This window comes from Cygnus olor, chromosome 1 (assembly GCF_009769625.2).
Source record: "Cygnus olor isolate bCygOlo1 chromosome 1, bCygOlo1.pri.v2, whole genome shotgun sequence".
Lineage (NCBI taxonomy): Eukaryota > Metazoa > Chordata > Aves > Anseriformes > Anatidae > Cygnus > Cygnus olor.
Window position 1 is genome coordinate 74,848,148 of NC_049169.1, and position 16,907 is coordinate 74,865,054.

Below are 16,907 nucleotides of genomic sequence, written 5' to 3' on the forward strand. Positions count from 1 at the left end.
CTATACATTATGATTTTACATGTTACTGAAAAACAAATTAACTCCCCCCTGACAAATGGCTTCATGCTTTGGAAGGCCCAACAGTCACAAGAACATTTTATAGAAGCATTTTTTATAAAGTATTTGAGTTATTTTACCTATTGGCTTTTCTCATAGTAGTCCAGAATGCATTAGGGTGTTTAAAAGTACTTTCCAATCAGAAACTTTCCAATTTACAATAAATACCGTTGAGGAAGTAAAGTCTTTGTTTTATAGTCATAGCAACTATGGCAATTCCTGATGCAAGACTGCTTCCAGGCCTGTGAATTGTGTTCTGGCCACGTCCTAGGTTTTGCTGGGATGAAACCAGACTGCAACTTTCTGTAACTAATTTTAAACAAACAAACACACAAACAAAAAATAATCATGGTGTTCAGGCTTTATATGGGAAAAGAAACCCGTGCAGTTCTGCGTCTGTGCTAAGCTAGAAGGCAACACATTGCATTCTTACTGATACTCTGCTTATCCAGACCTGAGAGTCAATACTGTGTGGTGCACTGTCAAGAGCACCAGCCTCCTTGGCCAAACGTAGCCACAGAAAACCCTTAAAATTCAAGATTGCTCTGGAGGCATCTAAAATCTTAGTATTCCCAAGTCTCTCATGAAGTACCAAATATTTTTATCCTCCTCTCTCCTATCATTTATACTGATCATCCAAGATATCGGTGTGTTGCAAATACCAATTTTTAAACAGCAGCTTCTGTGCTTTGCAGCTTGAATATAAAAATGGCTGCTTCCTGCTTGATTATAATACTAGTATAATTAATGTTTAAGGCAGTTAATTTTTTGTTAGTGAGTAGAGGCTCAATCTGGCACTTGAAATCTTGCCCTTGAAGCCCAGGAGAGTTATAGCTTTGGTTTTTGAGACAAGACAGTGTCCCATTTCTTCTTGCAATTAAAAATAACCACTGAATTTTAGATAAGAATAGAGGTCAAAATACCCAAGTGCTATTGAAAATATTTAACCATACACACATGGTATATAGTTAAAAGGCCTTAGAGACTGGCACCTTATGCAAACCAATCGAGCTTTCATGGTTTACTTTGCAACTAAAACATCTTAAGCAGAACTATAATCTAATTCTGAATAGGTCACACATAAAAACACAGATGGCTACAGGTAAAAACACTAAATTAATGCTGGTTGGCATTCACTCAGACCTTACTCCTGGGTTCTCAAAGTACTTTGCAAATATTGATCAGCCTGTTTTATAATGGAAGGATATCTGTAGCTTGTGTTTATTTTTACAAAGGGTGAAGTAAGACAGAGGATCAGGGCTGTAATCAGAAACAGAAAGGCAGGATCTGGGGTCCCCATCTTTAATTTCTAGATAGCTCACCTTCTAATTAGAATCATGCATGTACAACAAACAGAAACCCTAACTGGCAGTTCTCCAATCAAACAAATCCATTAAAAAACAAACAAACAAAAAAACTATACGCATATTTTCAAGGCTGGAAAATAAAGTATTTTAGGTTACTGAGCAAGCAACTACATGAAACTTAGCATTCTTGTTGAGCTCTGCACGGTTTAAGAACTCTAAACTTTGAAGTCTTGACTAGATTCATAAACATTTTCTAAAGGACTGGCTTCATGATACAAAGGCAAAAAAAAAAAAAAAAAAAGATTCTCCACAAGAAGTACACCAAAGTTCTGTACTTTTTAGTTTTTATCATTATTGTTATGATGTATAAAGAAACTGAGATTAATTTCCCACAGAGATTATGAAAACACCTTTCTTTTCCAGGCAAATGAAGTATAGAAACAAAAAGAAATGCTAAAGAACAGTGGTTCCGTTGGCTTGGCTGATGTAACTTTTCCAATTCTGCATGTGGCCTTCTGATAGAATAATGAAGAGCAACTTCTTATTGCTGTTACTGTTGTTATTGCTGTTGTTTTCATTGGACATGACATTGCTTAGCAGGGAAACTTCATTCAGCATTGCATAGTAACAAACTAAAACAAACAAACAAACAAAAAAAGAGTTTGGCCGGAACAATATGATTATGATGCCAGGCCTAACCCAACAGAGCTGGTGCAGGAAGATTTAAAATTGCAAAATGACAAACCACCTTGCCAAGCAAGGAGAAGGGAAAAGAGAGGTGTTCAATCAGATGGAAAGCAGGCAATGTGGGGATATGCAGAGTCAAAGTTAAGCATCATCATGACTTTTGTCCACAGACTTTTGTCACAGACCCCTGGAATAATCAGCAGAGAGGAAGGGAATCAGTGGATTCCCACTACACTTCCCCTTCTCAGCATTAGGGCAGCATCACCAATTTTTATAATACTGTGGATGCTACAATGCCTCTTTCCAAGATACCCATTCTCAAGGCTGTAGGTACCAGGTCTTTCTGGTAAAAAAAAATAAAATAAAAAAGAAAAGCTTCGTTGGCCTAGGTTCCATCACCAAGACTTTCTCCCATATGCAGTAGGTGAAGATCTTCAAAGGACTCTATAACACTTACCTTCTGGGACCATAACGGGTGGGAGGTAAGATAGTGGCACTGCAAAACACATACTGTGGAACCTAAGATATAACCTGAAGCACTACAGAATAGAAAAAATAAGGATGACAGTAAATCTAAATGAATATATGAAAGATGAAAAGCAATCTTTTTTTCATGAATTGTCATGCCAGATATCCTAGACAACGTGTGCAAAATCACAGGATAAGTGCACAAAGGGAATGCAGCAAATCTAATTTTACAGGAACATTTATGGTTTAATGGGAGGAAAAAAGTTTTCTCAACAGACTTTTACAGACCTAATCAAACACAGAAAGTTCAAATGGCTTCTTTTAGCCTCCACTTAGTGCTACTTTATAGATAGTCTTTTGCTTTAATTTATCTAGACTTTAATGAGACTTTTGGTACATTACACTGCCTGGAAAATTATTACTGACACTGGAAATATGGTGCCTGGTTACGAATATTGCAATGAAGATATGAAGTTGCCAGACATATTGTAAACAGAGCATAATTACAGTATTTACAGTTGAACATCAAAATGGGAAGAAATGCCAAGTGGCATTTCTCAGAAGTTAATATTGGGACTGATACCATCTAGTATCTTCCCTAATAATTTGGAAAATTAAGAAAATTGTACATTGATTGAATACACAATATACACAAGAGGAGATGAACTACAACACAGCAGGTGGGTAGGTTGAAAAAAAAAAGAACAGAAAGATCTGGAGATCTAAGAGGGGGAGAGAGAGAAGGGTGCAGTTAAGAGGGAAACTATATGATGTAGAAAAATATTGAATAATAAGCCTGGAGAAAATTAACACCCATCTCAAGTAACCAAATGGGAAAATGCCAATTTTCATTCAAAAAAAAAAATATCCGAGAGATTTCACAGTTTATTCACACTGAAAATTCATATTGGGGTATATGCATCAGGTTTGACAACTTGTTTGCTATATTCCAGCCTGATGTGATTTTACAAGGACGAGTAACAGATTCCCTTAAAAGCCTGCCTTTTAAAATACATTTTAACTTATTTTAAATGTATACCGAATGCTCGTGAAAGACCTGATTTATAACTGTGTTAGCAGAAATAGCATAGTAATGAAACATAAGTGACACAGAAGAATTACATATGAGGTCAAAGGTGGGGGTCAGGAAGCCAAAACCCATCTGTCTCTGATACTGTCAAGGAGCTTTAAGTGTTCGCTCTACGCAGTACAGCAAAATCCATGAAATACTAGGTTGCCACTGATTTGTTGACTTTAATTTAGAAGCTCAACTATACCTTGAGAAAAGCTATTACTGTAAAAAAGAAAGTAAGAATCTCATGTTAAGGGGAAAAAATGCCTGAACTGAAAAAATGCCTTCAGTATTTTATGAAACAAGCTTGCTGCATTAAATGACTACTGTATACACCGATGAACCTTAAATATCATCCATAGGACGGAAACTGTCAAAAGAATGTATCCTTGCAATAAAATTAACCTGTAATTATATAAACTCACTAAGTGTTGAAAACATATTTTATGACAGAAAAAAAAAAAAAACTACATGGACTCTATTAGAGAACTGCTCCAGGGTAAGAATCTAAGGAGCACACTATCTTTTCCCCATCATTTTTTGGTTAACAATACCTATTCTATGGAAGTGTCTAATTTCACCACAAGAGTGATTCATTATAAGGCAATATATAAAAGTTTATCAAACCAAGTATTATTTTTCTTCCTAACACAATAATCCAAATATGGCTGAATGCATACGAAATGGCTGATGTGACAGCAGTCAATGGTATTTTTTTATGTATGCTTAAAAACCTGCTTACCAAGGGGAGCCATATATTCTGAATCCCCTCACGGTCACTTCAGAGTCTTGAAGATAGATGCAGTTTGTTAGAAGAGACTGTACATTTTCATAGCTCTCTGGCTTCAGCTTAGAAACAGAGGGGAAATAGTAAAAGTCCTGCTTGATTAAGTCAGCCATGAATTCCTGGTCAAAGGTCAATTCATGATTTCCTGCTATCACAATCTTGTATTCATAGGGCAGGCTACCTAAAACAGTGAAAAACACAAAAATTACTTGTTTTATGGAAAATCCAATGAAAGAAAACAGGCAGACTCACAAACTATCATCAATTCTTATAATATGCTCCCATATTTGAAACAATTGAGCATATTCCTACTCAGTGTTACTACAATTATTCCTGGTGATTTCAGGTAAATGACATTACTGTCTTTTTCAGGGCACAGTATGATTTAGCTTGCTTAGCATTAATGTGTTGAAACTACTTTCAACTCACCAACCTTAAATAACGGTCTGCAGACTTCTGCTCTAGCATTTACTCCTATTTAATTGCCATTTGTGTTGCAAGTATCACTTACTGTGATAGTGATGACAGCTCAGTGACAGAAATTAGGATTCAAAGGAAACTGTCCACAACGCTTGAAAAAATAATCCCAGCTCTCTTCTCCCAGACCTGCAGTCATTATCAGCTTGCACTGAGGAGGTCTCATTGACTCAAGGCTTGGGTCAGCCAGGGGGGTTTGCTGCCCTCTTTGCCCTGATATGAGGACCAAGCCATCACGCAAGACAGGGCTTGGGCTTTGCTGTCAGAATTCCACATCCCCAAGACGAGTCTCACAGTTTGCCTCTGTCCCGTTTTTCTCTGCTCCATTTTCTCACTGACTTCCTTAGATCCATGGACTATAATTTAAAATGACTCATGTTTGATAATATTTTACAACCCGTATTTAGTGAAAAACCTAACAACCTCCTGCTGAAGGCAAGAATATATATGCCCACACACATGGGCTCTCCTGAGAGCAGCACTGCAACAGAAACTTTCCACCCAACTCCAAGTTTGGTTATCAAATGGACTCTGCACTTGGAAGCGGCAATCACCTTCCCAAAAAGATCAGCAGAAACCTTATACATATATCTGAGAGAAAGCAAAGATGGAAGCTGTGTAAAGCTGCACTCACTACTTTGTTTCTGTGGTATTAATTTGCGTCAGGATGAAGACAGTCAGAACAGGAGAATGGGAGAAGTAGTAGGTATTTTACTGAAAAAGAGACCAACCTGGCACAGTAACAATCTTATCATTTCTAATTTTTAAAATGTATTATTTGTAACATTATATACACCTTTAGTGATGATCCCAAGCCTAACCCAGAATTAGGATGTTTAAAGAATATAAATTACTATAAATATAAATTACCAGACCATATACAGAGGCAGAAGTTGGCATTAGTAGGACTGAAGGATAAAATTCAACAGTGTGATTCAGAGCTCCAGAAAGAAGAGAGAGTGAACAGCACTAATCCAGAGGAGATACCATGTGGCTGAACACAGTGTCTGACAAATGAAAATACATGGGTAACTCCTAAATATAACTTCCAGGCACTTCTAACACCTGCATTAGGAAATTTGATCTTAACAGTCTTTCCTGTTGTCCCAATATATATGTGCCTTTAGAAAATGTATTACCAGAAACTCTGTTCAGATATTTATTATTACACATTGAGATTCCATTATTTAACTGGAAGACTACTTGAAATATAAATACTGCAATTTTTTGCTTCTGAAATGCTTCACATTCTGCAGATGTGTACTCCATTTCCACAAGGTTTCTAGGTGGTGCACACCTAAGTTAAAAATGTTATTTACATGCTGCAATACGTATGGGCATTTACAGGCCTTAGAGCATTCTTGGGAAAAAAAAAAGAATGAAAAAAAAAAAGAAATCCTGTATTCCACAATATTGTTAACAATTCCATTTCTATTCTGTTGTGTAAATCTTTTTCAGCTCATCTGATCCATCCATCTAGCAGCCATGGACCTGCATGAGCTGGTTATAGTTGTTGCTTCCGCTAATGTATTTATGTCATGTTGCTGTCTGTGGGTGTTACTTAGGCAATTAGCAAATTACTCTAAATGTACAGTTACATTTATTATAGTGGCGGCCAGAAGCACTGCTGCAGTTACAGGTCTGTCAGCTTTTCAATTAACAACTCTGTTTTTGATGAGTTTGCAACTCTGTTTTTTTTCCTTTCTTTTCCTTTCATTCCATACCAGGTGGCAGCTTGCTAAACCTATTTCCCTCTCTTTGTCTCCACAAGCTCTCTTTACCCTTTAAATCTTATTTTTTTGTCTAACACAGAGGTATTTTTCCTGCTATTTTTTGCACATAAATTTAACAGTATTTTGCTTCAACTTTGTCCTTTGAAGACTTATGAATATGTTTCATTTTTTACACCAGGCACACTCAGAGTGCAAAGTTAACCTTAGAAGGAAATCTTTGAAACCTTATTTTTGGCTGGGCGCTGCTGTCATGAACTATATGTATAAGACCTCAATTAAGTGGGTACAGACAAAGATTCTCAGCTATCAGACCATGATATTATTGACATGTTTCCCACCTTCCCTGCTTCCAGCATGAGTACTTACCAATTCTTATGACTAGTCCACATGCAGAAGTCAGCACCGAATGCTATACATCTTGCTGCACTAAAGGCACAATCCTCATACCACTGACCTAAGAGGTACCAGTACCACCTTGCTTTAGCAGGAACACAATCCAACATGGTGTGTGAGCACAATCCTGAGAAACTGCTAATGTTACAACTGCTTTTTACAGTTTAAAGATCCACCAAGCATTAGCAATACCTGATCGATATTTATCTGAAAACTACCTCAGAGCAGCAACTTTCTTTCCTACTTCTGACCTACAGCTTTTTACTTTTTCTCGTTATATTTAAATTATTTTGTATTTTCTTATTCTAGTATGTCCTTCCAACACAAATATATGGTTTTCCAACTCTAGGCACAGACTATGGCACAATTTCTAGCCCTGGTTTGGTCCTTGGCTAGGACCAAGACCTCTCCAAGAGCACACAGCCCAACAGCTCTTCTACAGCCTGAGTTTCTACACGTGCCCATAACTTGAGAACAACCACTTTTCCATCTATTATTTTTTGTGCAAGCAGCACTTGATCAGAGATCATTCAAACACTTCTAGGTTGACCAGTTTATTCCCACACCTGCTCGTAGGTGCTAATGGCAAGATGGGTAGAAATGACATCAGGAACATTTCCTGTCCCTTTTTCAACAAACTGAGCTGAGAATGTTGAATTTCCACTCATGAAGGTTTTCCTGGCTTTGGCAAGAATGATTCCTACCAAAGGCTACAGTGCAGAGGGGTCCCTTTGTCTTCCATTTGCAACCTCCATGAAAACAAGCCTTACTAAAAGCACTGAGTAGCATTTTCATTTGCTAAGCTGTTTTCTTTTTTCTTTCCAAAATAGTCATACGCTAAATATAAAGTTTCCCTACCATTCAGCCATGTAGCCACCAATGAGACCATCATAATGACCTTGAATGCATCAAGGGTGACTAACAGACCTGGGGTGAAGGGGATGGAGCCCCAGTGGTACCTCAATCCTCCCAGCCAGGGGTTCAACAGCTCAGGTGGGAGGGGGTGCATCCCATAGTCAGTATCTGGTTGTGCAGCAGGTGCTGAAAGCAGGGCTCCCCCTTTTAAAACCACGGCACCCTTTCTGAAGAACAAAGGCTATTGTGCAGGGATGGGATTCCCTCGGCAAACTTAGTCAAGAGTGTCCTTGCCAACGGGTTCAGTAGGAATGCAGTAGGAAGGGTTTTAAAGTAGGTGTGCTGGGGAAGGGTTGTCATACCATGAAGCGAAGGCATGGGGGCAGTGAGGAAGCAGCTGGGTGGTAAAAGGATGGTGAAGGGTCTCACAATGCCCTTGTGAAAGCAGCCTGACTGTGATTCTTCTCAGGTACCTATATGCAGACACACAGCATAGAGTACTACCAGGAGGAAGGAGAATTCCACACACAGTGAAGAGCTGTGACATCTCGGAGGCTATGAAGACATAGTGGGATAGCTTGCAGCTGGAGTGTTTCAATAGATGGACACAGGCTGTCTATCATCTTTGAAAAATCAGGGGTATCGCAGAAGTTTCCAATGTCTAAAAAAAGGCAGATGTCCCACCCATCCTCAAGAAGGGCAAGAAGAGGAATCTGGGGAATTACCAGCCAGCAGGCCTCACATCAGGTCTGGGAAAATTATTGAACAAATCACCCACAAAGTCATTTTCTAAGCACATTAAGGTTAGCAGGAATATCCATCATTGATTTAACACAGGCAAATCATGCCTGACTAACACAATTGCTTTCTGAGAGGACACGATTGGCTCCATCAATAAGAGAGAGCAATGGATTTTGTTCACTGTGACTTCAGCAAAATCTTTGACACTCTCTCATAGCATCCCTATAGCTAAATTGGTGAGATATGGATGGATGATAAGGTGGGTTGAATACTGCCTGGATCACCGGGTTCAAAGGGCCAGAATCCATGGTACAAAGTCCAGCTGGCAGTCAGTCACTAAAGTTATCCTCAGCCAACTATTCTGGGACCAATGCTGTTCTCCATCTTTACTAACAGCCTGGATGATCAGATGGAGTGCACTTTCAGCACGTTTGCAGACAACACAAAATTAGGGGCATGGATCTGCCAACAAAGCAAAAGGCAGGTCTGCTATACTAAGGAATACCCAAAAGCTGGAAAAATGGGCTGACAGAAACATCAAACTTCATCAAAAGTGAATGCAAAGACCTGCACCTAGGATGGAGTAACCTCATTCAACAAAACTACTGAGTTGTTTTCCTTAAATCCAGTTCCTTAATTCAATTTAAGGAAAAAAAAAATACCATGAGGATGGTCAAATAGTAGAACAGGTGCGCAGAGCAGCTGTGAAATCTCCATCCTTGGAGATGTTCAAAATTAAACTGGACAAGGCTCTGAGCAGCCTACTGTAACTAGAGCTGCTTCGAACAGGAGGATGGACTTGATGAGCTCCACAGGTCCCCTCTATCTTTTGTGTCTCCAAGTCCACACTGGAAAATGAAAAAGAATTTTAAAGAGCCTGTAATGCTGAAACTAATTAAATACTCATTTTGTGTTGTGATTCTAACAGAACAAATCTATGGTAGACAAGCTATTTAACAGGACTAGAGAGTATGTTCCATTAACTTCAGTGTACGTTTCTTGTACTATCCATTTAGGAGACGAGTAGGACTAAATACCCGGCTGATAACCAATTAACATTTGATGCTAGCACATGGCTTTCCTGGTGGGCAGGTAGCAAACTTGGTTTTAATACAGAAGCTCTACGTACACAAAGATATTAAAGAAAATTTATCTGTCACAGGAATTCTGCGCACATATCCAGAACAAAATTAATTCCCCAGTAAAATTAAGGCAGCAAACATGTAAGAAATAGATCTGCCCTTCAGGAGTGCCAAGAAATACATTCAAGAACGTATGCTATGGGAGTCAAAGATGTATTTTCAAACAAACAACAACAACAACAAAAGTTAGGTTTTGAATTTGGGGAATTTGGGAGAAAGCTACATTTTTATCCTGATTTCTTATTTTGATTAGCCAAATCATGACAATAATTTTTGCTGAAGACCAGGAATCTCCCTGTTCTTCACATCTGAGAAGCTTCTGCTAAAATAACCCTGTAACCTGGTGATGAACTACAACTAGACCTGGTTGGAAAATTTTACCTGAACAGCCTTCCATATTAAAATCATTAAAATACCACTTCGATGGAATGGGATATATTTGGAAATTCATGTAATGATTCTGGCATTACCAAGGAAACAAAATGAAACAAAATGTCATTTAAAAATATTTTAGGGTGAATAAAAATTTCACTTCTAAGGAAAAAATCATTTTTTTTCCTCTCCTGGAAAGCCTAACTTGAAAGAAATAAAAAAATATTTTCCTCCATAATCAACCTCTAGCCACTTCATCCTATTTGGAATTGGAATCAACAAAAATGTTTGCACATCAAAATTCTGTCAGAAACACACTGGCTCCACTTCAGTCCTGGGCTTCATGGCTTTCTCTTTCAGGACACATCCAGCATTTGCCTTCTGCCAGTTTGGAATGGGGCTCCAAACAACAATTTATTCTTCCAGCCATTATCTTAACATGGGTTAAGAGGTTTTTTTTCCTTCCTTTTCCTTCTCTGCTACATAGTTCTTCGTATCTTTTGCCTCATTTTTCCCTCTCCTTTTGTTTTTGCAATCTTCAATTGTATGCAGAAAAATGCCGGAGACACATTCTCTCGCACTTAATTCAGCAGTTTTAGAAAAGGGTATCTTTTTCTTACCCTTTTACCAATACAAAACTTTAATGGTATAGAAGCATGATGTCTTACACTTCTGTACCCTCGTCTTTCAATATCCTTCTGAAAATGCCCAACAGATTCAAAAGTCATTTACTACAATAGGCAAAGTAGTAGAGGCCTCAAAGATAATTATGTTCCTTTGAGTTTCCCAAAAGTAAGAGCCTAGTAAGACTAATGTCCAGTCTGAACAAGAGGCTTCAAAGGGATGACAACTCCTAGAATATACCTACGATCCCACAGAAGGTCTGCAAGACAAAATCTAAGAAGTTAGGCAGCAGCGATTCTGCTTCCAGAACAGCTCATCACACACACAAAAATCTGCCCCAAACCTCCTAAATTGATGTAATTTTGTATTCTTTGAGATTATTTTACTATAGAAAAGCCTGGGGTATCATACTTAACTTACATATATAGCCAAAAGATGTTATCACCTTAATAACTTCTTAACTATATATATAAGGCTTTTGTCAGTTGTGGAATGCACTCCTCAGACAGATTCTTAGCCTTTGTTTGGTTAATATAAGAATCTGATAATAGCTCTGGTAAGATAATGTATATGAGAATACATATGTATATTTGTTTAGCTAGTAACATCTTTGTTTATTCCTCTCATTACTGTAGATTACCAATTAAGAAAATCAACTGAACATCTAATTTTTTGTGGTTTTATACACCAATTAGAAAATTATTACAGCAATTCTTAACTTCTAAACTACAGCAGGTCCTTTTTATGGTGAACATAATTTTTACAACATAATTTGAAATGCTGGGGGACTGTCACTTGAACTACAAACTGCATAATGCAAAGCACTGAGCGATGTGTCTTAGTTTGCTATTTCTCTCCATGAGAGTTCATTCAAAGCCTTCTCCTTCTTAAATTAGATAAAGACTGCAAATAATTCAGAAGCAAATGCATGATGTTTATACTCCAGACTCCTGTTGTACTAAGAAGTTAGGCATCTTTACCAACCAGTGACCTCCTTTGCAGCTTACAATTGTTACCAACTTACAGCTCACAGAGATAAATGCCAACTTGTACAAGCAGATGTGCTTTGCTTCTCTCCCAGTATTGTACTGAGCAGAATTTTTAGTATTCATTAAAAGCAGTGACAAACATGTAAGTGCCCACTTAATGCTTTCTCCCTCTCATTTCAACCTTTTAGAATACAGCAGTGAGTGATATAGTAAAAAGACTGCGTATCTGTCTCGGATTGCTTTTTTTAGCATCTCTTTGACGGTTCTGTGTTTAAACACTGGGGCCGACGTCTGGGAAATTCACATTAACATACTTATTGTACGGTGTGTAATCTGGAATAATATTGTAAATGAACACTCCTTCCTAAATCATCTATAACTTGCAAGATCAAGACACTCTTGCATTGTAAAAGCCAGTAATTGTATCAAACACTAAAACAACAAACACATATAATATTGCTCACATTTGCAAACCAGGATTTCTTTGACTAAGTAGATAAAGGTAAAAAAAATAAAAACAAACAAACAAACAGCTAATAGTCCAACTTAAATTCTTTGATATACTGTGTTTTATACAAACACACATAATAATTGGCCAAAATTACTTCTAAAGGGAATATGGCTTTCTTTTAGCCTAGTTTATTTAATAACCTAGCAATTACACAGAACCAACCCCATGAATACTGCAAATTACACCATGAGAGTAGCTGCAGTGAGTCTCATCACAAGATTATGTAGCTCTGTATCTTCCATCCACTAGTGGTCAGTAACAGATGCCGAAAAAATTGCACAACTGCAAGGTTTGCCTCAGCTGAACCTTCCTTTGATATGCCCCCTTGGATTATGGCAATTGATGGTTTGAGAATCCCCAACCACATAAACCATGGGGTTCATTTTCATAAATATTTTTTCTGCTATTTTCTGAAAAGTTATAGTATTAAATAATAATCCTTTCTGAGGAGATAAATTTCTACAATGGGTTTTTTGCCCTTTAGAGTATTCTAGTTTTGGTTTACAACATGTACCTGGGAACAGTGAAAGCAGAGGAAATAGAGAACTATGTTAAAAAATAACAAAAATACTTTAGACTTCCTACATGGATCTCTCTACACCCTGATACAGATTCCTGTTCAGATCTTCAGATCCCACAGAGGTGCTTTCAGTATCTCCCAGTTGTCACGTTCTGCAAGGGAAGACTACAAAGAACTGTGTGTCGTGTCACTGTATGAGGTGCCCAGCACTAATAACGACGTTTCATGTTTGCGGACAGTGCTTGGTAAAAGGTGTTCAAAGTTCAAAGCTGAGAATCATTAATCCTCCAACACATTCATGTGGTAGGTGGATCAAGCATCGTTCTCACAATTTTACAAGGGGGACCGATGAAGAGGCTGTCAAATCTGAAGAGGACTAAATAGAATTTGGTTGCCTGTCTTCCTCAGGCTCCTTCAAATATCTCAGCCAGAGGCAATCAAAGTTTGCAGAATTATATTCCAGACCTTTCACTTCCCTGGCTGTTCTGTGCACTTCTGGGTCTCACTGTCCTAAAGCTACACTCGTCTGCTACTCCAGAATAAGGCTGGATAAATTTACTCACTTGCTTAAACTGGAGAGTTCAGACATCTCAATATTTATGAAAACCACAAGCCATTTTTACATGAGCCATCCCAGAGGCTCAGAATCTTGCAGGCTGGCTACATTCTGCTTTATCAGTGGAAAGCAGCAACCTCAATGTAGGTACAAAGTGAAGAAAAAAAAAAAGGCATAAATGTATTTGGAACGACGGAATGAAGGAAAAGTCCTTTAGCAACTACCACTCCCAGAGCTCCTACAGCTTCTCATCACTAGCATGGGAAGCATATCTGGAAAGCAGTTGCTCTGGCTCGTCTTCCCAGTACAGGCATGCAGCTTAAATATTTCTTGAGACTCCTGGCAGCCAGTTTAATGCTCAGAAGTCTTCAGAATACATGAAATCCCCAGAACTGGAGCAATAATGGAAGAGTGTGTTGCAGTGCACTTTTCTGCACCATACTGTCTGAGCCTTAGATGTACAAACAGATCTGAGCCATCACACTTTTAAGAAATGCAATAAAAACCAACACTTTTTTTTACTGTGCCCAGTCTTTTAAAAATGACATCTGTTCTAAATCCCAACACAGCTCAATGTTTTTCACTGCATTTCCAAAGCCATTCTTTTGTAAATAGATAATTAGTGCTTAAATACTCCTTTCAAGGGGTTTCTGCATTAACATAAAAATAGTGTAATTACCGATGGTCAAAATGGCATGACTACAATTTATAAATTCTAATTTCTTTTGCTGCTCTGAAGCTGATATTCTTTCTTCTTCAACACAATTTTAATCTGTTTCAAATATATTATTGAACCTAAAAATATAAAATACCTGTTAAGAGAGGAAGATAAATAACTATCACTATTTCACGAGATTTATCACAACAGCAAAAGTAAAACTAAGTCTAGTGTTTTGGACTTTTTTGAATATCTTTTACTCTTCATCAAGAACTTAAAAATAGGGATGATGCTTATTGACTAAAATTAGCTGATTTTGTTCTCCTGTGTAATACTAGAAGCAGGTGATTCTACTAGTGCTAGTTACTAAAGCTGGGCAGGCATTTTCAATCTAAAAACATTTTTTCAGTCTGAGAGAAAAATGTTATCTTTTGAGCTGAATCTGCCCAGGTCAATTCCTGAAGTGCAAGTCAAAAAATTTAATCAAATTTGTGCATGTGTATGTATGATACTCAAGTAAGATTAATATTTTCAGGAAAATAGTCTGAAGAGCTAATTACTGTTTTCCACTACAATGCAAAGCTACCTTTTTTTTTTTCAAGTTTAGCTTGAACTTGAATTTCAAATAAGAAGAGTATATTTGACATTGAAAAATCTCAAGCAAACACACTGAAACAACAAATATTATAAAATGTGTTAGTTTAAGTAATCTTTTCAATCCATACACAAAAGATAATTCTCAGAGAGAATACAAAAGTATGTGTTGGAGCGTATATCACACACCAGCTACTTAGTTAAATTTCTAGGAAAGTTACCCACAATCTCAAAGTGACAGTGGGTCCTAGAGCATAAAAAATTTGGAATATTACAGTCTTGAGCAAACGGAATTACAAGAGCAACTGAGCCAAGTTGGCAATTTCCAGTGTCAACAGTATGGGACAAACAAAACAGAGACGGTTTTGGAGTCATTGTTTGATGAGTTCACTAAAGCAGGACATTTGTCTTTGTACTTGTCCTACAGCACATTTGATTTATATGCAGGTTGAGAATAAGTAACAAAAACAAAAATAATGACAAATATGAGCACAAAGTTAGCTACAGTGCATAGCAAGCACGATATATCCTACCTTATCTAGCCTTGATTACGTACTAGTGTGTATTTAAAAACAATCCATTTGAATTATTTTCAGCTGTTTAAAGTGATGCTATTAAAATCTCCTGGACATACTGGAAAACTAGGATATGTTCAAAACTTCAAACAACCCATCCTTATAACATCACTAGAAAGTTTCGCTGCCCTCATGGTCTCCCATCCAGGCCTACCATAACACATGCTTTTTACTTCATTTTTTCTGATTCCCAATAACTGGATTTACAAATCTGGAAGGAAAGTACATTCAGAAAATAAGCTATATAGTGAAAGGAAAAGGAGAAATACAAAAACAGCAGAAAGGTCAATTCAGGAAAAAGAGGGGAAGGAAATGACCATGTTGGCACCATTGGTAAACTCTGTAAACTGACTATTCATACCCTTTCCCCTTCTTTTACTAAGCTACCCTGAATAAGAGTAGCAAAATGGAAACCTGACTTGCAAAAGTATATCATGGTACTTCATGACTGGACAATAAGAGAACTAATGAAGCTGAACATAAATTCAAGCAGAACAGTAAGTACTGGAATAAGTAGCCCAATTGTAGATACACAGTGATTGATTATGAAATAGATACTGCCATTCAAAAATAAAAAGTTTACAGTTACAGCAGGCAATTTTATGAAAAAGCCATCTCATTGTTCAGTCACTGTCAAAAATGAAAACAAGAATCCACAACATTAGAAAGGAAAAGAGAACAAAACAGGAAATTTCATTATGACAGCGCATAAATCAGTATATGTGAAGCCCTAGTCTCTCCACCTTTTAAAAGGATAAAGAACAAGAAGATGTACAAAGAGAGACATGGATGATCAAAGGCATTTAAGGACTTCTAAACAGCCTTCAGCCTGAAAAATATCTGAAGGGTAGATATGGGAAGAGCCTATAAATTCTGGAGCAGAATGAAGAATGGAATTGTTCACTTGCATCTTCCAGTACTAGGAAATACCAAATGAAACTAGTGGATGACAAATTAAAAATATACAGAGTTCTTCACACAATCCGTATTACATTGTCGAACTCTCTGCCACAAGATTATGTCTGCATTAAAAATTTGCACAGATTCAAAAGGCAGTTAAAAAACTCAGAGAAGAAAAATCTGTAAATGTTTATTAAAAACACAGTAACATTGTGGCTCAGGAAGTCTTTGGACCACCTATCTAAAGCTGAGAAAATATCCACATCCAGTTACCACCAGCCCTTTATCTCCTCCTTACAGTTGGGCATCAACCTAGCCCTGGTAAAACCTCAAATCCTTCCCTGGAAAGGTGGTGAGAAGGCTTCAGAAAAAGAAAAGGGGAAGAAAACAACTGATTACTGAGAAGAATGAACTGAAATGAAATGAAATGCAGTGGAGGGCTGTAGAAGTGAGAGAATAAAAGGTATAAAAGTAGGTGACTAAGGGGCAAACAAGGCAGACAAAGACAATGCTGGGCTACAGAGAAATATCATCTGGCCTTCCTGAGTACCCACATACAGTTACCCTAAAGAAGAGAGAACACATTTTAGGGTATGACTCAGCAAGCCAACGTGCCTCTATTAGCATAACACTTGAGCATGCGCTCAATATAACCATAAGGTTAATGGAAGTTAATGATGTTAATGTAAAATATACTTCGCATCAGACACCAACAGACATTTTATGTAAAGCAGAAGGATAAAATCTGAACTTGCTGAAGGGCCTCCTGATAGATGAAGTACACTGATACACCAGAGTGGCAGAGACCCAAGGGTATATGCTAGAACAGAAAGCCAAAAGGGTGGAATAAATGCTACACATAAAGATATGGTCTAATAGAAGAAGTAGG

The 16,907-nt window shown here is 37.6% G+C and overlaps 1 protein-coding gene across 7 annotated transcripts in view; it reads right to left on the minus strand.

The window, feature by feature from the left end:
* MPPED1 (metallophosphoesterase domain containing 1) overlaps positions 1-16,907 on the minus strand; it is a 65,274-nt gene that overhangs the window by 26,651 nt on the left and 21,716 nt on the right. For 6 of the 7 annotated variants that reach the window (XM_040565702.1, XM_040565680.1, XM_040565671.1 and 3 more), the window contains exon 4: positions 4,334-4,559. In XM_040565702.1, the coding sequence (XP_040421636.1) occupies positions 4,334-4,559 (226 nt within the window). Of the gene's footprint in view, positions 1-137; positions 367-2,504; positions 2,591-4,333; positions 4,560-16,907 lie in introns of all 7 variants that reach the window. The other variant, XR_005822069.1, reaches the window with a different exon arrangement.